This window comes from Hyperoodon ampullatus (genome assembly GCF_949752795.1).
Source record: "Hyperoodon ampullatus genome assembly, chromosome: 5".
Lineage (NCBI taxonomy): Eukaryota > Metazoa > Chordata > Mammalia > Artiodactyla > Ziphiidae > Hyperoodon > Hyperoodon ampullatus.
Window position 1 is genome coordinate 71,972,892 of NC_136918.1, and position 26,660 is coordinate 71,999,551.

Below are 26,660 nucleotides of genomic sequence, written 5' to 3' on the forward strand. Positions count from 1 at the left end.
CCCATTCCGAGGGTTGTCTTTGGTCTTGTTTATGGTTTCCTTTGCTGTGCAAAAGCTTTGAAGTTTCATTAGGTCCCATTTGTTTACCTTTGTTTTTATTTCCATTTCTCTAGGAGGTGGGTCCAAAAGGATCTTGTTGTGATTTATGTCATAGAGTGTTCTGCCTATGTTTTCCTCTAAGAGTTTGATAGTTTCTGGTGTTACATTTAGGTCTTTAATCCATTTTGAGCTTATTTTTGTGTATGGTGTTAGGGAGTGATCTAATGTCATACTTTTACATGGACCTGTCCAGTTTTCCCAGCACCACTTATTGAAGAGGCTGTCCTTTCTCCACTGTACATTCCTGCCTCCTTTGTCAAAGATAAGGTGACCATATGTGCGTGGGTTTATCTCTGGGCTTTCTATCCTGTTCCTTCTGCCCATTTTTCAATCAGGTGGCTTGCTTTTTCCTATTGAGTTGTATAAGCTGTTTATATATTATGGATATTAACCTCTTATTGGTCATCTCATTCCCAAATATTTTCCCCCAGTCAGTAGGTTGTCTTTTCATTTTGTTGATGGTTTCCTTTGCTGTGTGAAAACTTTTAGGTTTAATTAGGTCCCATTTGTTTATTTTGGCTTTTGTTTCCTTTACCTTAGGAGACAGATTAAAAAAATATACAGTAAAGATAGAAAATCAACCATGTACAAAGCTAGTAGGAAGGTTAAAAGCCAAAAGTAGTAATATCATCTGTATCTACAGTAAGCAGTTTGGGGATACACAAAATAATTAGATGTAAAATATGATGTCAAAAACAGTAATCATAAGGGGAGGAGAGTACAATTGTAGGGTTGTTAAATGCATTTGAGATTTGAGATCAGCAACTTAAAACAATCACATATAACAATATATCACTGTATATAAACTTCATGATAGACACAAACAGAAAAATCTATAATAGATGCACACAGAAAAAAGAGGCAAGAATTTGAACATGACATTAAAGATAGTCATCAAATCACAAGACAAAAGAATGAAAGAAGAAGAAAGGAAGAAAAAAGCACTACAAAACAACGTCAAAACAATTAATAAAATGGCAATAAGAACATACATGTCAATAATTATTCCAAGTAAATGGACTAAATGCTCCAATCAAAAGACATAGGGCGATAGATAAATGAGGACCTACTGTATGGCACAGGGAACTCTATTCAATATTTTGTATATAATAACTTATAATGGAAAAGAATCTGAAAAAGAATATATACATATATAGATCGCTTTGCTGTACACCTGAAACTAATACAACATTGTAAATCAACTATACTTCAATAAAAAGTTGTTTGTTTTGAAAAAAAAGAAGAGTGGCTGAATGGATACAAAAACAAGACCCATATATATGCTGCCTACAAGAGACTCACTTCAGATCTAAAGACACACATAGACTGAAAGTGAGGGGATGGAAAAAGATACTCCATGCAAATGGAAATAAAAAGAAAGCTGGGGAGCAATACTTACATGAGACATAGACTTTAAGAGAAATAGATTTTTGTGGTTTTGATTTGCATTTCTCTAATAATTTGTGATGTTGAACATCTTTTCATGTGTCTATTGGCCATCTATGTCTTCTTTGGAAAATGTCCTATACCCATTTTGGGGTTGTTTTATTTTTGTTGTTGTTGTTGTGAGTTCTTTCTATATTTTGGATGTTAACCCCTTACTGGATATATGATTTGCAAGCATCTTCTTCCATTAGGTAGGTTCCCTTTTCATTTTGTTGCTGGTTTCCTTTACTGTGCAGAAACTTCTTAGTTTGATGTAATCCTATTTGTTTACTTTTGCTTGTGTTTCCCTTGCCTGAGGAGACAAATAAGTGGAAAAGTGTTCTGTGCTCATGGATTGGAAGAAATAACATCGTTCAAATGTCTCTATTACCTAAAGCAATCTTCAGATTCAATGCAATCTCTATCAAAGTCCCAAGGATATTTTTCGCAAAAATAGAATACAAAAGTCTTAGATTTACATGAAACCATAAGAGACCCTGAACAGCCAAAGCAATCCTGATAAAAAGAACAGAGTTGGAGGTATCACACTCTCTGATTTAAAACTATATTATAAAGCTACAATAATCAAAACAGCATTATATTTGCAGAAAAGCAGATACATAGGTCAATGGAACGTAACTGAGAACCTGGGAGTAAACCCATACATATACGGATAATGAATTCATGGCAAGGAAGCAAAGAGCGTACAATGGAAAAGGACAGTCTCTTCAATAAATGGTGACGGGGGAACTTCCCTGGTGGTGCAGTGGTTAAAAATCCGTCTGCCAATGCAGGGGGACACGGGTTCGATTCCTGGTCTGGCAAGATCCCACATGCCACGGAGCAACTAAGCCCGTGCGCCACAACTACTGAGCCTGTGCCCTAGAGCCCGCGAGCCACAACTACTGAGCCCCTGTGCCACAACTACCAAAGCCCGTGTGCCTACAGCCTGTGCTCCGCAACAAGAGAAGCCACTGCAATGAGAAGCCCATGCACTGCAACGAAGACCCAACGCAGCCAAAAATAAATAAATAAATAAATTTAGATTAAAAAATGGCGTTGGGAAAACTGGACAGCCACATGTTAAGAAAAAAAAAAAGAAACTAGACCACTATCTCACACCACACACAAAAGTCATCTCAATGCATTAAAGACTTTAGTGTAGGGCTTCCCTGGTGGGGCAGTGGTTGAGAGTCCGCCTGCCGATGCAGGGGACACGGGTTCGTGCCCCGGTCCGGGAAGATCCCACATGCCACGGAGCGGCTGGGCCCGTGAGCCATGGCTGCTGAGCCTGCGCATCCGGAGCCTGTGCTGCACAATGGGAGAGGCCACAACAGTGAGAGGCCCGCATACCGCATAAAAAAAAAAAAAGGGCAGAAGACCTAAATAGACATTTCTCCAAAGAAGACATACAGAAGGCCAAGAAGCACATGAAAATATGCTCAACATCACTAATTACTAGACAAATGCAAATCAAAACTACAATGAGGTATCACGTCACACTGGTCAGCATGAGCATCATTAAAAAGTCCACATATAATAAGTGCTGGAGAGGGTGTGGAGAAAAGGGAACTCTCCTACAGTGTTGAAGGGAATGTAAATTGGTGCAGCCATTATGGAGAACAGTATGGAGATTCCTTAAGAAACTAAAAAGAGTTGCTATATGGTCCAGCAGTCCCACTCCTGGGCAAATATCCCGAGAAAACTCTAATTTGAAAAGATACATGCACCCCAATGTTCATAGTAGCACTATTTAAAATAGCCAACTGGCGACTTCCTTGGTGGCGCATTGGTTAAGAATCTGCCTGCCAGTGCAGGGGACACAGGTTTGAGCCCTGGGCTGGGAAGACCCCACATGCCACCAAGCAACTAAGCCCGTGTGCCACAACTACTGAAGCCCACTAGCCTAGAGCCCACGAGCCACAGCTACTGAGCCCACATGCCACAATTACTGAGGCCCGTGTGCCTAGAGCCCGTGCTCTGCAACAAGAGAAGCCACCGTAATGAGAAGCCTGCGCACTGCAACGAAGAGTAGCCCCCGCTCGCTGCAACTAGAGAAAGCCCACGTGCAGCAACAAATCCCAACACAGCCAAAAATTAAATAAATAAATAAATAAATGGAAAAAAACCCCAAGACATGGAAGCAACCTAAATGTCTATCTACAGATGAATGGCTAAAAAGATGTGGCATACCTATACAATGGAATACTACTCAGCCATAAATGAGAATGAGATGATGCCATTTGTAGCAACATGGATGGACCTAGAGATTATCATACTAAGTGAAGTAAGTCAAAGAAAGATAAATATCATAAGATATCACTTATATGTGGAATCTAAAATATGATACAAATGAAGTTATTTACAAAACAGAAATAGACTCACAGACATAGAAAACAACCTTATGTTTACCAAAGGGGAAAGAGGGTGGGGGAGAGATAAATTAGGAGTTTGGGATTAGCAGATATAAAACTATTATGTATTCAGTGTAAAACAGATAAACAACAAGGTCCTACTGTATAGCACAGGGAACTATATTCAATATCCTGTAATAAACCATAACCATGTAAAAGAATATGGAAAAAATATATAACTTTGCTGTACACCAGAAAGTAACACAACAATGTAAATCAACTATACTTCAATTAAAAAATAGAATAAAATTTAAAAATGTGCTAATGAACAGCTGAGTCAAATATAAAAGGAACAACAACTTGATTGGCAGAGACCTCTTGCCTGCAACAACAATAAAAGATGGCAGAACAATGGAGTAATGTCTTTAAAGTACTTAAATAACACTTTAGAATTAGGAATGAATACATAATAAAAATTTTCAGATATACAAGACTATGAGAGTGTACTACACAAAACATGTTGAGATTTACAAAACCAAGATAATTTACTACACATAGGGTATAGTGGAAAGAACTATTAAAGTATATTCTTCAGCAAGAAGAAAATTGAGGCTAGACTTTGAGAGTGGAATATAAGAATAAAAAGGTAGAGAGGAAATGGTAAAGCATGTTGGTGAATATAAATAGTATTGCTGTTTAAAAAAACTGAAACCATCTTGTTTTCGGCTTTACCTGTAGATTTTATTTCTTTTATAAAAATGTGAAAGAAATATGGTAATTAATTAATGTTTTATTTTTAAAATTTTTTATTTATTTATTTTTGGCTGCATTGAGTCTTCGTTGCTGTGCACGGGCTTTCTCTAGTTGCGGTGAGTGGGGGCTACTCTTCGTTGAGGTGCACGGGCTTCTCACTGCAGTGGCTTCTCTGGTGGCGAAGCATGGGCTGTAGGTGCGTGGGCTTCAGCTGTGGCTCATGGGCTTAGTTGCTCCACGGCATGTGGGATCTTCCCAGACCAGGGCTCGAACCCATGTCCCCTGCATTAGCAGGCAGATTCTTAACCACTGTGCCACCAGGGAGGCCCCTAAATTAATGTTTTAAAAGTTAGAGGTTTGATTTACAAAAGAAAAAACTCGGGGTAGAATTTAAAAGGTATGAATAATGTGGAATAGCAGGAATGCAAACATTTTACATCAGTCTCTGAGACAAAATAACCGGAGGAAGAGATTTAAAAAGGAAATGCATATCCTAATACATGCTGAAAACATCTGATAAAATCCAGCATTTATGGAGAGGGTGTGGAAAAAAGGGAACCCTCTTGCACTGCTGGTGGGAATGTGAATTGGTACAGCCACTATGGAGAACGGTATGGAGGTTCCTTAAAAAACTACAAATAGAACTACCATATGACCCAGCAATCCCACTACTGGGCATATACCCTGAGAAAACCATAATTCAAAAAGAGACATGTACCAAAATGTTCATAGCAGTCCTATTTACAATAGCCCGGAGATGGAAACAACCTAAGTGTCCATCATCGGATGAATGGGTAAAGAAGATGTGGCGCATATATACAATGGAATATTACTCAGCCATAAAAAGAAATGAAATTGAGCTATTTGTAATGAGGTGGATGGACCTAGAGTCTGTCATACAGAGTGAAGTAAGTCAGAAAGAGAAAGACAAATACTGTATGCTGACACATATATATGGAATTTAAGAAAAAAAATGTCATGAAGAACATAGGGGTAAGACAGAAATAAAGACACAGACCTACTTGAGAATGGACTTGAGGATATGGGGAGGGGGAAGGTTAAGCTGTGACAAAGCAAAAGAGAGGCATGGACATATATACACTACCAAATGTAAGGTAGATAGATAGTGGGAAGCAGCCGCAGAGCACAGGGAGATCAGCTGGGTGCTTTGTGACTGCCTGGAGGGGTGGGATGGGGAGGGTGGGAGGGAGGGAGATGCATGAGGGAAGGGATGTGGGAACAGATGTATATGTATGACTGATTCACTTTGTTATAAAGCAGAAACTAATAAAAAAAAATCCAGCATTTATTCATAATGAAAAGTGAACTTGACTGGAAGAGAACTTCCTCAGGTTAAGAGGAAGCTATGAACAAACGTCATACAATTATGTATAGTAACCATCATACTATTTTGCAACTTTCCAGGAGAGCAGCTCAAAACACCAAGAAAGAGAAAAGCCATGGCTAAAAATCTTCATAAATGCATGGGAAAACATATAACATGAGAAATCCAGTTATTTATTGGTTTGGGGAGAAATAGGGTAGCAATAGGGTATGGTGCTGGAGAGAGAAGAATTTGAGAGAAAATAACCAATGCAAACGAGCGGGAATGGATAGGCCTGAGAATGATGTTGTAAAGAAGTCCAGACGTCTGAACGCACATTGTCCGGTATCCCTGGGCAGATTTTCCATTTCAAAGATGAGGTCTAGAGTCTGCTTTCTTTTCCTGACGTCTTCTCCTGCTACTATAGCCAGTCTGGAGGGGAAAAGGAGTTGTTGGCCCACGAGATGCTTAATTTCCAGGTTGTAGGACATTCAGTGTAAAAGACGCCGGGAAATCCATTGGGCCTCCAGGATGGTAGCCAGAATTTGTGTGTGTGTGTGTGTGTGTGTGTGTGTACACCGGGGTGCAGTTCATTCCGGGAACAGACATCTCTGGGCCTCGCGCTTAGGACGGTAAGGGCGTTGGGGGCGCTCGTGAGGACCCGGACTCGGAGAGGGAGGTAGAGGTTGGAGTGGTGAGTCGAGGGAGAGCTCCCGAAGGCGCAAGTGCAGGTTGTCGTCGTGGTGAGGAGAGCGTTTCTCTGGACTAGGATTGGGCGCCCGAGGACGGGGCTCTGGGACAAAGCCCTGCGCGCTGGGTCCCGACACCCTTGCGGTGGGGCTGCGGAGCTCAGCGACGGAGCCGGCTTCAGCCTCCATCCCAGGCGGCAGGAGCTCGGCGTCTGCTTCCTCCTGGTTGGCCTCTTCTTGGCGGGCGATCTCTGGGACAGCTGCGCAGAAGAATCCCGGCTCCCGGGCCATGTACTCCCCTGGAGCGCTCAGGAAAGCGGCCCGTTGCAGGCCCTGTCCCCACGCCCCAGCCCAGGAGGGCCTCGGGGACCAGCATGAGGATGTGATCTCCGAGAGACACTTGCAGCACGGACGTGGGCTTGGGCTCCAGCAGCACGTCGACGCCATCTAGGGGCAGGTGCAGGGCCCAGCCGGCGGGCAGGACCACTACGGAAGTGAGCGCGTCCGCGGCCGGAGGTCCCGTCAGGTTGTCCAGGCTGGGCGCCGCCTCGGACTCGGACTCGGGGTCCTCGGGCTCCTCCGTCCGGCGGCGCTTGGCGGGGCCGGGTCCTTCGGTCTGCGGTCCCCACCAGTCCGCAGGGTAGGCACTGGGCCTGCGGGGCCGTGTGCCCATGACCTCGACCGACGGACGGCGCCCCCGGGGCCTGGCAGAGGGCGAGGAGGCGCTCGATCCTGCACGCTGTGACGGGTTTCGACGACGGCTGAGGCAAGCCGGGGCGGGGCGGCGCGATGCGGGGACGGCAGGACGGCGCGATACGGGACGAGTCCTCGGAGCTCCGGGGCCGCCTCCTGCAGTTGGTCCTGCAGTTCAGGTTTCTAGGGGAACGGCGTCTGGCGCGGGGCTGGGCCTGGCGCCTTCGAATCTTCAGCTCGTCACGCCGATTCGTCTACGCAACAGACAGCGAAAGATGTTGCGGGTGAAGCCAGTGAAATCCTAGTCGCAAAATGTCACGCGAAGCCCCGCCCCCTCCAAGGCTCCGCCCCGTAGACCTCGCGGTATCTGTGCTGCCCAATAGCCGGGGCTGTGGTTGGTAGAAAGCTACTGTTAAAGTCCTCCAGGGGCCAGAATACTCGTGTACTTCATTTTTAGAGAAAAAAAGATACACCGAAAATGGAACTTTAAATATTAGTCACCTTTAAGGTTAATATTTTCCTTTGATTTCAGGCATTCTAGAGAAAAAAACCACTCAAATAGACCTCCCCCCTGGCAACATAAAACGGACCTATCTAAACGTTCCATGAAATTCCTTTAATGCTTGTGCTTTCATTTCAGGAGTAAATGGAAAATACTCATATATGTTTAGGTAAAGCTCTGTCTTAATGGTCAAATATTTGTGGCAGTTCCTTCCTGAAGATAAAAGCTGTTATAAAATTAAAGCAATCTTAGTATAATTAAATTGTTGTATTCAGTATTTATTATATGTCAACCATTCTACTGAGGTTTAAAAAATGATCTTCATTTACTAAATTAAATTAAATTTAATTAATTAATTTATTTATTTTGCGGTACGCGGGCCTCTCACTGTTGTGGCCTCTCCCGTTGCGGAGCACAGGCTCCAGACGCGCTGGCTCAGCGGCCATGGCTCACGGGCCCAGCCCCTCCGCGGCATGCGGGATCTTCCCGGACCGGGACACGAACCCGTGTCCCCTGCGTCGGCAGGCGGACCCTCAACCACTGTGCCACCTGGGAAGCCCTGATCTTTGTTCTGAAAATTTTTTTTATTTTTATGTACTTTTGGCTGCGTTGGGTCTTTGTTGCTGCATGCGGGCTTTCTCTAGTTGCAGCGAGCGGGGGCTAGTCTTCGCTGCGGTGCACAGGCTTCTCGTTGCGGTGGCTTCTGTTTGTTGCGGAGCACGGGCTCTAGGCACACGGGCTTCTGTAGTTGTGGGACGCAGGCTCAGTAGTCGTGGCTCTTGGGCTCTAGAGTGCAGGCTCAGTAGTTGCGGCACATGGGCTTATTTGCTCCACGGCATGTGGGATCTTCCCGGACCAGGGCTCGAACCCGGCATGTGGATTCTTAACTACTGCGCCACCAGGACCCTGGTGGCGCAGTAGTTAAGGTATGTACTAAAAGCTGTACACATTTAATGTAAACAACTTGAGTTTGTAGATAAGAATACACTCGTGAAACTATCACCACAATCAAAACCATAAAAGTTATCTATGACCTGCAAAAGTGTCTTCCTGCCCTCTCTGAAAAAAAAAATGATCTTTTTTACTTTTCACAACACCTGAAGCTCAGAGTGGTCAAGTGAGGTTTCAAAAATTAAATATGTACCAAGTTTGTGTTAGATATAGGCATCCAATGCAGACTTCTCTGGTTTTAAATCATGAACTCTTAACTCATACATTTATTGCATACACCTAAGAGTGAATTACTATAATTGGTCCTGTGTGTGTCTTTTCAAGTTAATAGGTAGGGACTTCCCTGGTGACGCAGTGGTTAAGAATCTGCCTGCCAATGCAGGGGACATGGGTTTGATCCCTGATCTGGGAAGACCCCACATGCTGCAGAGCAGCAAAACCCGTGCGCCACAACTACTGAAGCCCTTGTGCCTAGAGCCTGTGCTCTGCAACAAGAGAAGCCACTGCAATGAGAAGCCCGCACACTGCAACCAAGAGTAGCCCCTGCTGGCCTCAACTAGAGAAAAGCCAGCATGCAGCACCGAAGACCAGACACAGCCAAAAATAAATAAATAGATAAATAAATAAACAAATAAATAAATTTTAAAATTATAAAAAAAGATTTAAAAAATGTTAATAGGTAACGCCTTCCTCTTTTTTTTCCCCAAAATATTTTTCACAGTTTAAACTCCTGTGAGCGGAGTATGTTTCCATTTCATGACATCCTTGTAAACATTTCTTATTGATAGACTCTTAACTGTTTTCCAACCTGGTGTAGTAAAATGCTATATCATTGTGTTTTCATTTTGCATTTCTGATTGCCAGTCAAGGTGGATCATTTTTTTCACATGCTTATTAGCCAATATTATATTTAATTCTTTGAAATATTCCCATCTTCTTGGTTTTTTTTTTACTTAAAAAAATTAGGTTTCAACTTTTCCTCCAACTTTTTGCAGTGCTGGTTCGTTCTTCAAAGACCAACTCTGAGGGCACTTTCTTGAAAAGGGCATTTCTGACCATTTTGTTTGGAATGGTTTCTTCACTTACTCTCTATCTCATCCCTCTCTCTATGGCCTTCATAGTATTACCACATTCTGTAAATAAACAAAATATTGTTTAAAGACATTGGGGTTCAGTCATACTACTACCAGTCACTTATCAAATGTATGTGTAGCAAATGTCTCTATCACAGTCTTTGAAGACTTTCGCACTTGATTCACTGTAATTCTCACTCATTGCACATCTGCTGTAGTTTGTGGTGAGTTTAATATTGTCATGGATCCCTCCTCCCCCCACATCTTGGCTTCTCAGTTCTCTTCCTCTTCAGTAATTTTGTCCTCCCTCCTACCTCACTGACTCATACTCTTTACCTTGTCATTATGAAACTTATATGGTAGTCATCAGTTACATCCATTAGACTATAACTTAATTAGTAAATAGTAAACTGTAAACTGCCTTCGCTGGTCAAGCTCACTTTAACTGTTTTTACAAAAACTTGCATATCCCCCAAGCATGATGTAGCCTAAAGAGTAAGCTACAAGGCCTCTTCACGACCCCTACAGATAAGTACGTCTGATGTAAGAGTCTTAAGATGTTTGCCCGAGTTGTTTTTTTGGAACTTGGAGTCAGTTGTCCAGTTTGAACTTCAGCTGGTTAAGACTGGTTGGGACAACCGCCTCTCCCCTCGGGCACGCGAGAGTGTCTGATCGGTGGCCATTTGATGTCAGAGGGCCAAAACCTCCACCCTAAGAATATGCTAATGTCACCGTTTTCTGAACATGCATCCTCTGAAGAAGCACGTAGCTCAGTTGCACCTGCCGAGAATAACGATACATCTTTTTTAAAAAATGTATTTATTTATTTAATTTATTTATTTTTGGCTGCGTTGGGTCTTCGTTGTTGCATGCGGGCTTTCTCTATTTGCAGTGAGCGGGGGCTTCTCTTCGTTGCAGTGTGCAGGCCTCTCATTGTGGTGGCTTCTCTTGTTGTGGAACACGGACACTAGGAGCATGGGCTTCAGCAGTTGTGGCACACGGGCTCAGTAGTTGTGGCACGCAGGCTCTAGAGTGCAGGCTCAGTACTTGTGGCTCAAGGGCTTAGTTGCTCCGAGGCATGTGAGATCTTCCCAGACCAGGGCTCGAACCCATGTCCCCTGCATTGGTAGGCAGATTCTTTTTTTTTTTTTTGGTAGGCGGATTCTTAACCACTGTGCCACCAGGGAAGTCCCGACCCAATCTTTTTCTCATTTCCAGTCACCTTTCCCCACACTCCCTGCACCTCAGGCCACCCTAATTCTTTATCCAGTAAATATCCCTAGCCCCTGGCCTTTGGGGAGATGGATTTGAGATTTGTTCTCCTTTCTCCTTGCTTGACTGCCTTGTGAATAAACCCTTTCTCTGCTGCAAACCTCTCTATCTCAGAGTTGGGCTTTCTGTGTGTGAGGCAAATGAACGTGGCTCAGTAACAATTACTCCAAATTGGGACCCCCTCTGTAATCACAATTTAAAAGATTTATTCTCAGAGTAGTGGCTACCTCCTAACTTTCTAGCTTAGCCCTTTACATATCCAAACTCCATCAATGCTTATGCCCTTCTGGAAAAATTCATCTTTTCAGTGAAACTTAAACTATCAGTTCTTCACTTCCCTCCATAACTGGAACTTAAATTCCACGAATAGTCATTTTAATCATTGCTATATGTATATCTTTTTTAAAAAATATTTTCTATTGAGGTAACATTTGTTTATAACATTATATAAGTTTCATATGGACAACATTATATTTCTACTTCTGTACACACTACAGCATGCTCACCAACAAAGATTTAGTTTGTATAGTCACCACAGAGTTGATCCTCTTTATCCATTTCACCCTTTCCCCTCTGGTAGCCACTACTCTGTTCTCTGTATCTACATGTTTGTTTTTGTTTGGTGTGGTTTGTTCATTTACTTTGTATGTTTTTTTTTAAATTCCCTATCTATGTGAAATCATATGGTATTTGGCTTTCTCTAGCTGACTTCTTTCACTTAGCATAATACTCTCAGTGGCCATCCATGCTGTGGCAAATGGCCAGGTTTTATTTTTTTTCTATGGCTGTATCTGTATTGTATATATTGTGTTTCACATCTTCTTTATTCATTTATTGGTTGATGGGCACTGCGGTTGTTGCTATACCTTGACTATTGTAAATAATGCTGCAATGAACATGGGGGTGCATAAGTGTTTTCAAGTTAGTGTCTTCATATACTTTGGATAAATACTCAGAAGTGGGATAGCTGGATCATATGGTAGTTCTATTCCTGCATTTCTAAGGAATCTTCATACCGTTCTCCATAGTGGCTGTGCCAGTTTACATTCCCACCGACACCGCAGGAGGGCTCACTTTTCTCCACGTACTCGCCAACACTTTTAATTTCTTGCCTTTTGATAAAAGCCATTCTAACAGGTATGAAGTGATATGTCGTTGTCGGGTTCTTTTTTAGTTTTTTAAAAATTGAGGTATAATGGAGTTACAGTGTTACGTTTCAGGTGTACAAGATAATGATGAACAATTCCTAAAGATTATACTCCATTTATAGTTATTATAAAATATTGGCTATGGACCCTTGCCTGGCGGTCCAGTGGTTAAGGCTCCATGCTTCCACTGCAGGGGGCCCGGGTTCAGTCCCTGTTCAGGGAACTAAGATCCCCGTGTGCTGCGGGGTACGGCCAAAACATAAATATTGGCTGTATTCCCTGTGTTGTACAATATATCCTTGTAGCTTAATTACTTTAAACATAGTAGTTTATACCTCTTCATCTCTTACCCCATCTTGCCTCTCCCCACTTGTAACCACGAGTTTGTTCTCTATATCTGTGAATCTGTTTCTTTTTTGTTATATTCACTAGTTTGTTTTATTTTCTGGATTCCATGTTTAAGTGATAACATAACAGTATTTGTCTTTCTCTGTCTGACTTATTTCACTATGCATAATACCCTACAAGTCTATCCATGTTGTTGTAAATGACAAAATTTCACTCTTTTTTTTTATGGCTGAGTATATACATACACACAGACACACACATGCATATATGTATCACATCACAGCTTCTTTAGCTGTTCATCTGTTGATGGACACTTAGGTTGTTTCCATATTTTGGCTGTCATAAATAATGCTGCCATGAACATTCAGCTGCATGTATCTTTTCAAAGTAGTGTTTTTGTTTTCTTTGGATGTATACCCAGGAGTGGAATTGCTGTATCATATGGTAATTCTATTTAGTTTTTTGAGGAACCTCCACACTGTTTTCCACAGTGGCTGCACCAATTCACATTCCCACCAACAGTGTACGGGGGTCCCCTTTATTTCACAACCTAGCCAACATTTGTTATTTGTGGTCGTTTTGATGTTAGGTGTTCTTACAGGTGTGAGGTGGTATCTCATGGTGGTTTGATTTGTATTTCTCTGACGGTTAGTGATGTTGAGCATCTTTTCATGTGCCTGTTGCCCGACTGGTATGTCTTCTTTGGAAAAATGTCTGTTCACCTCTTCTGCCCATTTTTGTTAATTGATTTTTATTGGAGTGTAGTTGATTTACAATGTTGTGTTAGTTTCAGGTGTACAGCAAAGTGAATCGGTTATACATATATCCACTGTTTTTTAGATTCTGTTCCCATATACGTTATTACAGAGTATTGAGGAGAGTTGTATAAACTTTTTTTTTTACATCTTTATTGGAGTATAATCGCTTTACAATGGTGTGTTAGTTTCTGCCTTATAACAAAGTGAATCAGTTATACATATACATATGTTCCCATATCTCTTCCCTCTTGTGTCTCCCTCCCTCCCACCCTCCCTATCCCACCCTTCTAGGTGGTCACAAAGCACTGAGCTGATCTCCCTGTGCTATGCGGCTGCTTCCCAGTAGCTATCTGTTTTACATTTGGTAGTGTATATATGTCCATGCCTCTCTCTCGCTTTGTCAGAGCTTACCCTTGCCCCTCCCCATATCCTCAAGTCCGTTCTCTAGTAGGTCTGTGTCTTTATTCCTGTCTTACCCCTAGGTTCTTCATGACATTTTTTTCCCTTAAATTCCATATCTATGTGTTAGCATATGGTATTTGTCTTTCTCTTTCTGACTGACTTCACTCTGTATGACAGACTCTAGGTCCATCCACCTCATTACAAATAGCTCAATTTCGTTTCTTTTTATGGCTGAGTAATAGTCCATTGTATATATGGGCCACATCTTCTTTATCCATTCATCCAATGATGGACACTTAGGTTGTTTCCAGCTCCGGGCTATTGTGAATAGAGCTGCAATGAACATTTTGGTACATGACTCTTTTTGAATTATGGTTTTCTCAGGGTATATGCCCAGTAGTGGGATTGCTGGGTCATATGGTAGTTCTATTTGTAGTTTTTTAAGGAACCTCCATACCGTTCTCCATAGTGGCTGTACCAATTCACATTCCCACCAGCAGTGCAAGAGGGTTCCCTTTTCTCCACACCCTCTCCAGCATTTATTGTTTCTAGACTTTTAGATGATGGCCATTCTGACTGGTGTGAGATGATATCTCATTGTAGTTTTGACTTGCATTTCTCTAATGATTAATGATGTTGAGCATTCTTTCGTGTGTTTGTTGCGAGTCTGTATCTCTTCTTTGGAGAAATGTCTATTTAGGTCTTCTGCCCATTTTTGGATTGGGTTGTTTGTTTGTTTGCTACTGAGCTGCATGAGCTGCTTATAAATTTTGGAGATTAATCCTTTGTCAGTTGCTTCATTTGGAAATATTTTGTCCCATTCCGAGGGTTGTCTTTGGTCTTGTTTATGGTTTCCTTTGCTGTGCAAAAGCTTTGAAGTTTCATTAGGTCCCATTTGTTTACCTTTGTTTTTATTTCCATTTCTCTAGGAGGTGGGTCCAAAAGGATCTTGTTGTGATTTATGTCATAGAGTGTTCTGCCTATGTTTTCCTCTAAGAGTTTGATAGTTTCTGGTGTTACATTTAGGTCTTTAATCCATTTTGAGCTTATTTTTGTGTATGGTGTTAGGGAGTGATCTAATGTCATACTTTTACACGGACCTGTCCAGTTTTCCCAGCACCACTTATTGAAGAGGCTGTCCTTTCTCCACTGTACATTCCTGCCTCCTTTATCAATGATAAGGTGACCATATGTGCGTGGGTTTATCTCTGGGCTTTCTATCCTGTTCCTTCTGCCCATTTCTCAATCAGGTGGCTTGCTTTTTCCTATTGAGTTGTATGAGCTGTTTATATATTTTGGATATTAACCTCTTATTGGTCATCTCATTCCCAAATATTTTCCCCAGTCAGTAGGTTGTCTTTTCATTTTGTTGATGGTTTCCTTTGCTGTGTGAACACTTTTAGGTTTAATTAGGTCCCATTTGTTTATTTTGGCTTTTGTTTCCTTTGCCTTAGGAGACAGATTAAAAAAATATACAGTAAAGATAGAAAATCAAACATGTACAAAGCTAGTAGGAAGGTTAAAAGCCAAAAGTAGTAATATCATCTGTATCTACAGTAAGCAGTTTGGGGATACACAAAATAATTAGATGTAAAATATGATGTCAAAAACAGTAATCATAAGGGGAGGAGAGTACAATTGTAGGGTTGTTAAATGCATTTGAGATTTGAGATCAGCAACTTAAAACAATCACATATAACAATATATCACTGTATATAAACTTCATGATAGACACAAACAGAAAAATCTATAATAGATGCACACAGAAAAAAGAGGCAAGAATTTGAACATGACATTAAAGATAGTCATCAAATCACAAGACAAAAGAATGAAAGAAGAAGAAAGGAAGAAAAAAGCACTACAAAACAACGTCAAAACAATTAATAAAATGGCAATAAGAACATACACATCAATAATTATTCAAAGTAAATGGACTAAATGCTCCAATCAAAAGACATAGGGCGATAGATAAATGAGGACCTACTGTATGGCACAGGGAACTCTATTCAATATTTTGTATATAATAACTTATAATGGAAAAGAATCTGAAAAAGAATATATACATATATAGATCGCTTTGCTGTACACCTGAAACTAATACAACATTGTAAATCAACTATACTTCAATAAAAAGTTGTTTGTTTTGAAAAAAAAGAAGAGTGGCTGAATGGATACAAAAACAAGACCCATATATATGCTGCCTACAAGAGACTCACTTCAGATCTAAAGACACACATAGACTGAAAGTGAGGGGATGGAAAAAGATACTCCATGCAAATGGAAATAAAAAGAAAGCTGGGGAGCAATACTTACATGAGACATAGACTTTAAGAGAAATAGATTTTTGTGGTTTTGATTTGCATTTCTCTAATAATTTGTGATGTTGAACATCTTGTCATGTGTCTATTGGCCATCTATGTCTTCTTTGGAAAATGTCCTATACCCATTTTGGGGTTGTTTTATTTTTGTTGTTGTTGTTGTGAGTTCTTTCTATATTTTGGATGTTAACCACTTACTGGATATATGATTTGCAAGCATCTTCTTCCATTAGGTAGGTTCCCTTTTCATTTTGTTGCTGGTTTCCTTTACTGTGCAGAAACTTCTTAGTTTGATGTAATCCTATTTGTTTACTTTTGCCTGTGTTTCCCTTGCCTGAGGAGACAAATAAGTGGAAAAGTGTTCTGTGCTCATGGATTGGAAGAAATAACATCGTTCAAATGTCTCTATTACCTAAAGCAATCTTCAGATTCAATGCAATCTCTATCAAAGTCCCAAGGATATTTTTCGCAAAAATAGAATACAAAAGTCTTAGATTTACATGAAACCATAAGAGACCCTGAACAGCCAAAGCAATCCTGATAAAAAGAACAGAGTTGGAGGTATCACACTCTCTGATTTAAAACTATATTATAAAGCTACAATAATCAAAACAGCATTATATTTGCAGAAAAGCAGATACATAGGTCAATGGAACATAACTGAGAACCTGGGAGTAAACCCATACATATACGGATAATGAATTCATGGCAAGGAAGCAAAGAGCGTACAATGGAAAAGGACAGTCTCTTCAATAAATGGTGACGGGGGAACTTCCCTGGTGGTGCAGTGGTTAAAAATCCGTCTGCCAATGCACGGGGACACGGGTTCGATTCCTGGTCTGGCAAGATCCCACATGCCACGGAGCAACTAACCCTGTGCGCCACAACTACTGAGCCTGTGCCCTAGAGCCCGCGAGCCACAACTACTGAGCCCCTGTGCCACAACTACCAAAGCCCGTGTGCCTAGAGCCTGTGCTCCGCAACAAGACAAGCCACTGCAATGAGAAGCCCAGGCACTGCAACGAAGAGCCAACGCATCCAAAAATAAATAAATAAATAAATTTAGATTAAAAAATGGCGTTGGGAAAACTGGACAGCCACATGCTAAGAAAAAAAAAAAAGAAACTAGACCACTATCTCACACCACACACAAAAGTCATCTCAATGCATTAAAGACTTTAGGGCTTCCCTTGTGGCGCAGCGGTTGAGAGTCCGCCTGCCGATGCAGGGGACACGGGTTCGTGCCCCGGTCCGGGAAGATCCCACATGCCACGGAGCGGCTGGGCCCGTGAGCCATGGCTGCTGAGCCTGCGCATCCGGAGCCTGTGCTGCACAATGGGAGAGGCCACAACAGTGAGAGGCCCGCATACCGCAAAAAAAAAAAAAAAGGGCAGAAGACCTAAATAGACATTTCTCCAAAGAAGACATACAGAAGGCCAAGAAGCACATGAAAATATGCTCAACATCACTAATTACTAGACAAATGCAAATCAAAACTACAATGAGGTATCACGTCACACTGGTCAGCATGAGCATCATTAAAAAGTCCACATATAATAAGTGCTGGAGAGGGTGTGGAGAAAAGGGAACTCTCCTACAGTGTTGAAGGGAATGTAAATTGGTGCAGCCATTATGGAGAACAGTATGGAGATTCCTTAAGAAACTAAAAAGAGTTGCTATATGGTCCCGCAGTCCCACTCCTGGGCAAATATCCCGAGAAAACTCTAATTTGAAAAGATACATGCACCCCAATGTTCATAGTAGCACTATTTAAAATAGCCAACTGGCGACTTCCTTGGTGGCGCAGTGGTTAAGAATCTGCCTGCCAGTGCAGGGGACACAGGTTTGAGCCCTGGGCTGGGAAGACCCCACATGCCACCAAGCAACTAAGCCCGTGTGCCACAACTACTGAAGCCCGCTAGCCTAGAGCCCACGAGCCACAGCTACTGAGCCCACATGCCACAATTACTGAGGCCCGTGTGCCTAGAGCCCGTGCTCTGCAACAAGAGAAGCCACCGTAATGAGAAGCCTGCGCACTGCAACGAAGAGTAGCCCCCGCTCGCTGCAACTAGAGAAAGCCCACGTGCAGCAACAAATCCCAACACAGCCAAAAATTAAATAAATAAATAAATAAATGGAAAAAAACCCCAAGACATGGAAGCAACCTAAATGTCTATGTACAGATGAATGGCTAAACAGATGTGGCATACCTATACAATGGAATACTACTCAGCCATAAATGAGAATAAGATGATGCCATTTGTAGCAACATGGATGGACCTAGAGATTATCATACTAAGTGAAGTAAGTCAAAGAAAGATAAATATCATATCACTTATATGTGGAATCTAAAATATGATACAAATGAAGTTATTTACAAAACAGAAATAGACTCACAGACATAGAAAACAACCTTATGTTTACCAAAGGGGAAAGAGGGTGGGGGAGAGATAAATTAGGAGTTTGGGATTAGCAGATATAAAACTATTATGTATTCAGTGTAAAACAGATAAACAACAAGGTCCTACTGTATAGCACAGGGAACTATATTCAATATCCTGTAATAAACCATAACCATGTAAAAGAATATGGAAAAAATATATAACTTTGCTGTACACCAGAAAGTAACACAACAATGTAAATCAACTATACTTCAATTAAAAAATAGAATAAAATTTAAAAATGTGCTAATGAACAGCTGAGTCAAATATAAAAGGAACAACAACTTGATTGGCAGAGACCTCTTGCCTGCAACAACAATAAAAGATGGCAGAACAATGGAGTAATGTCTTTAAAGTACTTAAATAACACTTTAGAATTAGGAATGAATACATAATAAAAATTTTCAGATATACAAGACTATGAGAGTGTACTACACAAAACATGTTGAGATTTACAAAACCAAGATAATTTACTACACATAGGGTATAGTGGAAAGAACTATTAAAGTATATTCTTCAGCAAGAAGAAAATTGAGGCTAGACTTTGAGAGTGGAATATAAGAATAAAAAGGTAGAGAGGAAATGGTAAAGCATGTTGGTGAATATAAATAGTATTGCTGTTTAAAAAAACTGAAACCATCTTGTTTTCGGCTTTACCTGTAGATTTTATTTCTTTTATAAAAATGTGAAAGAAATATGGTAATTAATTAATGTTTTATTTTTAAAATTTTTTATTTATTTATTTTTGGCTGCATTGAGTCTTCGTTGCTGTGCACGGGCTTTCTCTAGTTGCGGTGAGTGGGGGCTACTCTTCGTTGAGGTGCACGGGCTTCTCACTGCAGTGGCTTCTCTGGTGGCGAAGCATGGGCTGTAGGTGCGTGGGCTTCAGCTGTGGCTCATGGGCTTAGTTGCTCCACGGCATGTGGGATCTTCCCAGACCAGGGCTCGAACCCATGTCCCCTGCATTAGCAGGCAGATTCTTAACCACTGTGCCACCAGGGAGGCCCCTAAATTAATGTTTTAAAAGTTAGAGGTTTGATTTACAAAAGAAAAAACTCGGGGTAGAATTTAAAAGGTATGAATAATGTGGAATAGCAGGAATGCAAACATTTTACATCAGTCTCTGAGACAAAATAACCGGAGGAAGAGATTTAAAAAGGAAATGCATATCCTAATACATGCTGAAAACATCTGATAAAATCCAGCATTTATGGAGAGGGTGTGGAAAAAAGGGAACCCTCTTGCACTGCTGGTGGGAATGTGAATTGGTACAGCCACTATGGAGAACGGTATGGAGGTTCCTTAAAAAACTACAAATAGAACTACCATATGACCCAGCAATCCCACTACTGGGCACATACCCTGAGAAAACCATAATTCAAAAAGAGTCACGTACCAAAATGTTCATAGCAGTCCTATTTACAATAGCCCGGAGATGGAAACAACCTAAGTGTCCATCATCGGATGAATGGGTAAAGAAGATGTGGCACATATATACAATGGAATATTACTCAGCCATAAAAAGAAATGAAATTGAGCTATTTGTAATGAGGTGGATGGACCTAGAGTCTGTCATACAGAGTGAAGTAAGTCAGAAAGAGAAAGACAAATACTGTATGCTGACACATATATATGGAATTTAAGAAAAAAAATGTCATGAAGAACATAGGGGTAAGACAGAAATAAAGACACAAACCTACTTGAGAATGTACTTGAGGATATGGGGAGGGGGAAGGGTAAGCTGTGACAAAGCGAAAGAGAGGCATGGACATATATACACTACCAAATGTAAGGTAGATAGATAGTGGGAAGCAGCCGCAGAGCACAGGGAGATCAGCTGGGTGCTTTGTGACTGCCTGGAGGGGTGGGATGGGGAGGGTGGGAGGGAGGGAGATGCATGAGGGAAGGGATGTGGGAACAGATGTATATGTATGACTGATTCACTTTGTTATAAAGCAGAAACTAATAAAAAAAATCCAGCATTTATTCATAATGAAAAGTGAACTTGACTGGAAGAGAACTTCCTCAGGTTAAGAGGAAGCTATGAACAAACGTCATACAATTATGTATAGTAACCATCATACTATTTTGCAACTTTCCAGGAGAGCAGCTCAAAACACCAAGAAAGAGAAAAGCCATGGCTAAAAATCTTCATAAATGCATGGGAAAACATATAACATGAGAAATCCAGTTATTTATTGGTTTGGGGAGAAATAGGGTAGCAATAGGGTATGGTGCTGGAGAGAGAAGAATTTGAGAGAAAATAACCAATGCAAACGAGCGGGAATGGATAGGCCTGAGAATGATGTTGTAAAGAAGTCCAGACGTCTGAACGCACATTGTCCGGTATCCCTGGGCAGATTTTCCATTTCAAAGATGAGGTCTAGAGTCTGCTTTCTTTTCCTGACGTCTTCTCCTGCTACTATAGCCAGTCTGGAGGGGAAGAGGAGTTGTTGGCCCACGAGATGCTTAATTTCCAGGTTGTAGGACATTCAGTGTAAAAGACGCCGGGAAATCCATTGGGCCTCCAGGATGGTAGCCAGAATTTGTGTGTGTGTGTGTGTGTGTGTGTGTGTGTGTGTGTGTACACCGGGGTGCAGTTCATTCCGGGAACAGACATCTCTGGGCCTCGCGCTTAGGACGGTAAGGGCGTTGGGGGCGCTCGTGAGGACCCGGACTCGGAGAGGGAGGTAGAGGTTGGAGTGGTGAGTCGAGGGAGAGCTCCCGAAGGCGCAAGTGCAGGTTGTCGTCGTGGTGAGGAGAGCGTTTCTCTGGACTAGGATTGGGCGCCCGAGGACGGGGCTCTGGGACAAAGCCCTGCGCGCTGGGTCCCGACACCCTTGTGGTGGGGCTGCGGAGCTCAGCGACGGAGCCGGCTTCAGCCTCCATCCCAGGCGGCAGGAGCTCGGCGTCTGCTTCCTCCTGGTTGGCCTCTTCTTGGCGGGCGATCTCTGGGACAGCTGCGCAGAAGAATCCCGGCTCCCGGGCCATGTACTCCCCTGGAGCGCTCAGGAAAGCGGCCCGTTGCAGGCCCTGTCCCCACGGGCCTTCCACGCCCCAGCCCAGGAGGGCCTCGGGGACCAGCATGAGGATGTGATCTCCGAGAGACACTTGCAGCACGGACGTGGGCTTGGGCTCCAGCAGCACGTCGACGCCATCTAGGGGCAGGTGCAGGGCCCAGCCGGCGGGCAGGACCACTACGGAAGTGAGCGCGTCCGCGGCCGGAGGTCCCGTCAGGTTGTCCAGGCTGGGCGCCGCCTCGGACTCGGACTCGGGGTCCTCGGGCTCCTCCGTCCGGCGGCGCTTGGCGGGGCCGGGTCCTTCGGTCTGCGGTCCCCACCAGTCCGCAGGGTAGGCACTGGGCCTGCGGGGCCGTGTGCCCATGACCTCGACCGACGGACGGCGCCCCCGGGGCCTGGCAGAGGGCGAGGAGGCGCTCGATCCTGCACGCTGTGACGGGTTTCGACGACGGCTGAGGCAAGCCGGGGCGGGGCGGCGCGATGCGGGGACGGCAGGACGGCGCGATACGGGACGAGTCCTCGGAGCTCCGGGGCCGCCTCCTGCAGTTGGTCCTGCAGTTCAGGTTTCTAGGGGAACGGCGTCTGGCGCGGGGCTGGGCCTGGCGCCTTCGAATCTTCAGCTCGTCACGCCGATTCGTCTACGCAACAGACAGCGAAAGATGTTGCGGGTGAAGCCAGTGAAATCCTAGTCGCAAAATGTCACGCGAAGCCCCGCCCCCTCCAAGGCTCCGCCCCGTAGACCTCGCGGTATCTGTGCTGCCCAATAGCCGGGGCTGTGGTTGGTAGAAAGCTACTGTTAAAGTCCTCCAGGGGCCAGAATACTCGTGTACTTCATTTTTAGAGAAAAAAAGATACACCGAAAATGGAACTTTAAATATTAGTCACCTTTAAGGTTAATATTTTCCTTTGATTTCAGGCATTCTAGAGAAAAAAACCACTCAAATAGACCTCCCCCCTGGCAACATAAAACGGACCTATCTAAACGTTCCATGAAATTCCTTTAATGCTTGTGCTTTCATTTCAGGAGTAAATGGAAAATACTCATATATGTTTAGGTAAAGCTCTGTCTTAATGGTCAAATATTTGTGGCAGTTCCTTCCTGAAGATAAAAGCTGTTATAAAATTAAAGCAATCTTAGTATAATTAAATTGTTGTATTCAGTATTTATTATATGTCAACCATTCTACTGAGGTTTAAAAAATGATCTTCATTTACTAAATTAAATTAAATTTAATTAATTAATTTATTTATTTTGCGGTACGCGGGCCTCTCACTGTTGTGGCCTCTCCCGTTGCGGAGCACAGGCTCCAGACGCGCTGGCTCAGCGGCCATGGCTCACGGGCCCAGCCCCTCCGCGGCATGCGGGATCTTCCCGGACCGGGACACGAACCCGTGTCCCCTGCGTCGGCAGGCGGACCCTCAACCACTGTGCCACCTGGGAAGCCCTGATCTTTGTTCTGAAAATTTTTTTTATTTTTATGTACTTTTGGCTGCGTTGGGTCTTTGTTGCTGCATGCGGGCTTTCTCTAGTTGCAGCGAGCGGGGGCTAGTCTTCGCTGCGGTGCACAGGCTTCTCGTTGCGGTGGCTTCTGTTTGTTGCGGAGCACGGGCTCTAGGCACACGGGCTTCTGTAGTTGTGGGACGCAGGCTCAGTAGTCGTGGCTCTTGGGCTCTAGAGTGCAGGCTCAGTAGTTGCGGCACATGGGCTTATTTGCTCCACGGCATGTGGGATCTTCCCGGACCAGGGCTCGAACCCGGCATGTGGATTCTTAACTACTGCGCCACCAGGACCCTGGTGGCGCAGTAGTTAAGGTATGTACTAAAAGCTGTACACATTTAATGTAAACAACTTGAGTTTGTAGATAAGAATACACTCGTGAAACTATCACCACAATCAAAACCATAAAAGTTATCTATGACCTGCAAAAGTGTCTTCCTGCCCTCTCTGAAAAAAAAAATGATCTTTTTTACTTTTCACAACACCTGAAGCTCAGAGTGGTCAAGTGAGGTTTCAAAAATTAAATATGTACCAAGTTTGTGTTAGATATAGGCATCCAATGCAGACTTCTCTGGTTTTAAATCATGAACTCTTAACTCATACATTTATTGCATACACCTAAGAGTGAATTACTATAATTGGTCCTGTGTGTGTCTTTTCAAGTTAATAGGTAGGGACTTCCCTGGTGACGCAGTGGTTAAGAATCTGCCTGCCAATGCAGGGGACATGGGTTTGATCCCTGATCTGGGAAGACCCCACATGCTGCAGAGCAGCAAAACCCGTGCGCCACAACTACTGAAGCCCTTGTGCCTAGAGCCTGTGCTCTGCAACAAGAGAAGCCACTGCAATGAGAAGCCCGCACACTGCAACCAAGAGTAGCCCCTGCTGGCCTCAACTAGAGAAAAGCCAGCATGCAGCACCGAAGACCAGACACAGCCAAAAATAAATAAATAGATAAATAAATAAACAAATAAATAAATTTTAAAATTATAAAAAAAGATTTAAAAAATGTTAATAGGTAACGCCTTCCTCTTTTTTTTCCCCAAAATATTTTTCACAGTTTAAACTCCTGTGAGCGGAGTATGTTTCCATTTCATGACATCCTTGTAAACATTTCTTATTGATAGACTCTTAACTGTTTTCCAACCTGGTGTAGTAAAATGCTATATCATTGTGTTTTCATTTTGCATTTCTGATTGCCAGTCAAGGTGGATCATTTTTTTCACATGCTTATTAGCCAATATTATATTTAATTCTTTGAAATATTCCCATCTTCTTGGGTTTTTTTTTACTTAAAAAAATTAGGTTTCAACTTTTCCTCCAACTTTTTGCAGTGCTGGTTCGTTCTTCAAAGACCAACTCTGAGGGCACTTTCTTGAAAAGGGCATTTCTGACCATTTTGTTTGGAATGGTTTCTTCACTTACTCTCTATCTCATCCCTCTCTCTATGGCCTTCATAGTATTACCACATTCTGTAAATAAACAAAATATTGTTTAAAGACATTGGGGTTCAGTCATACTACTACCAGTCACTTATCAAATGTATGTGTAGCAAATGTCTCTATCACAGTCTTTGAAGACTTTCGCACTTGATTCACTGTAATTCTCACTCATTGCACATCTGCTGTAGTTTGTGGTGAGTTTAATATTGTCATGGATCCCTCCTCCCCCCACATCTTGGCTTCTCAGTTCTCTTCCTCTTCAGTAATTTTGTCCTCCCTCCTACCTCACTGACTCATACTCTTTACCTTGTCATTATGAAACTTATATGGTAGTCATCAGTTACATCCATTAGACTATAACTTAATTAGTAAATAGTAAACTGTAAACTGCCTTCGCTGGTCAAGCTCACTTTAACTGTTTTTACAAAAACTTGCATATCCCCCAAGCATGATGTAGCCTAAAGAGTAAGCTACAAGGCCTCTTCACGACCCCTACAGATAAGTACGTCTGATGTAAGAGTCTTAAGATGTTTGCCCGAGTTGTTTTTTTGGAACTTGGAGTCAGTTGTCCAGTTTGAACTTCAGCTGGTTAAGACTGGTTGGGACAACCGCCTCTCCCCTCGGGCACGCGAGAGTGTCTGATCGGTGGCCATTTGATGTCAGAGGGCCAAAACCTCCACCCTAAGAATATGCTAATGTCACCGTTTTCTGAACATGCATCCTCTGAAGAAGCACGTAGCTCAGTTGCACCTGCCGAGAATAACGATACATCTTTTTTAAAAAATGTATTTATTTATTTAATTTATTTATTTTTGGCTGCGTTGGGTCTTCGTTGCTGCATGCGGGCTTTCTCTATTTGCAGTGAGCGGGGGCTTCTCTTCGTTGCAGTGTGCAGGCCTCTCATTGTGGTGGCTTCTCTTGTTGGAACACGGACACTAGGAGCATGGGCTTCAGCAGTTGTGGCACACGGGCTCAGTAGTTGTGGCACGCAGGCTCTAGAGTGCAGGCTCAGTACTTGTGGCTCAAGGGCTTAGTTGCTCCGAGGCATGTGAGATCTTCCCAGACCAGGGCTCGAACCCATGTCCCCTGCATTGGTAGGCAGATTCTTTTTTTTTTTTTTGGTAGGCGGATTCTTAACCACTGTGCCACCAGGGAAGTCCCGACCCAATCTTTTTCTCATTTCCAGTCACCTTTCCCCACACTCCCTGCACCTCAGGCCACCCTAATTCTTTATCCAGTAAATATCCCTAGCCCCTGGCCTTTGGGGAGATGGATTTGAGATTTGTTCTCCTTTCTCCTTGCTTGACTGCCTTGTGAATAAACCCTTTCTCTGCTGCAAACCTCTCTATCTCAGAGTTGGGCTTTCTGTGTGTGAGGCAAATGAACGTGGCTCAGTAACAATTACTCCAAATTGGGACCCCCTCTGTAATCACAATTTAAAAGATTTATTCTCAGAGTAGTGGCTACCTCCTAACTTTCTAGCTTAGCCCTTTACATATCCAAACTCCATCAATGCTTATGCCCTTCTGGAAAAATTCATCTTTTCAGTGAAACTTAAACTATCAGTTCTTCACTTCCCTCCATAACTGGAACTTAAATTCCACGAATAGTCATTTTAATCATTGCTATATGTATATCTTTTTTAAAAAATATTTTCTATTGAGGTAACATTTGTTTATAACATTATATAAGTTTCATATGGACAACATTATATTTCTACTTCTGTACACACTACAGCATGCTCACCAACAAAGATTTAGTTTGTATAGTCACCACAGAGTTGATCCTCTTTATCCATTTCACCCTTTCCCCTCTGGTAGCCACTACTCTGTTCTCTGTATCTACATGTTTGTTTTTGTTTGGTGTGGTTTGTTCATTTACTTTGTATGTTTTTTTTAAAATTCCCTATCTATGTGAAATCATATGGTATTTGGCTTTCTCTAGCTGACTTCTTTCACTTAGCATAATACTCTCAGTGTCCATCCATGCTGTGGCAAATGGCCAGGTTTTATTTTTTTTCTATGGCTGTATCTGTATTGTATATATTGTGTTTCACATCTTCTTTATTCATTTATTGGTTGATGGGCACTGCGGTTGTTGCTATACCTTGACTATTGTAAATAATGCTGCAATGAACATGGGGGTGCATA

At 42.6% G+C, this 26,660-nt stretch overlaps 2 protein-coding genes and 1 pseudogene across 3 annotated transcripts in view; all 3 read right to left on the reverse strand.

Moving 5' to 3' along the window:
* The window catches only part of LOC307053752 (vomeronasal type-2 receptor 1-like), a gene marked incomplete at both ends in the record, with an annotated part of 253,032 nt that overhangs the window by 17,439 nt on the left and 208,933 nt on the right, over nt 1-26,660 (reverse strand).
* LOC307053370 (proline-rich protein 23C-like) lies at nt 6,546-7,317 on the reverse strand (annotated as a pseudogene). The gene has a single exon. The product of its transcript is annotated as a proline-rich protein 23C-like (transcript).
* LOC307053365 (proline-rich protein 23C-like) lies at nt 21,152-21,934 on the reverse strand (the record flags this gene model as incomplete). Its single annotated transcript, XM_079704744.1, has 1 exon — nt 21,152-21,934. The coding sequence occupies one exon, from the start codon at nt 21,932-21,934 to the stop codon at nt 21,152-21,154; it is 783 nt and encodes a 260-aa protein (XP_079560870.1).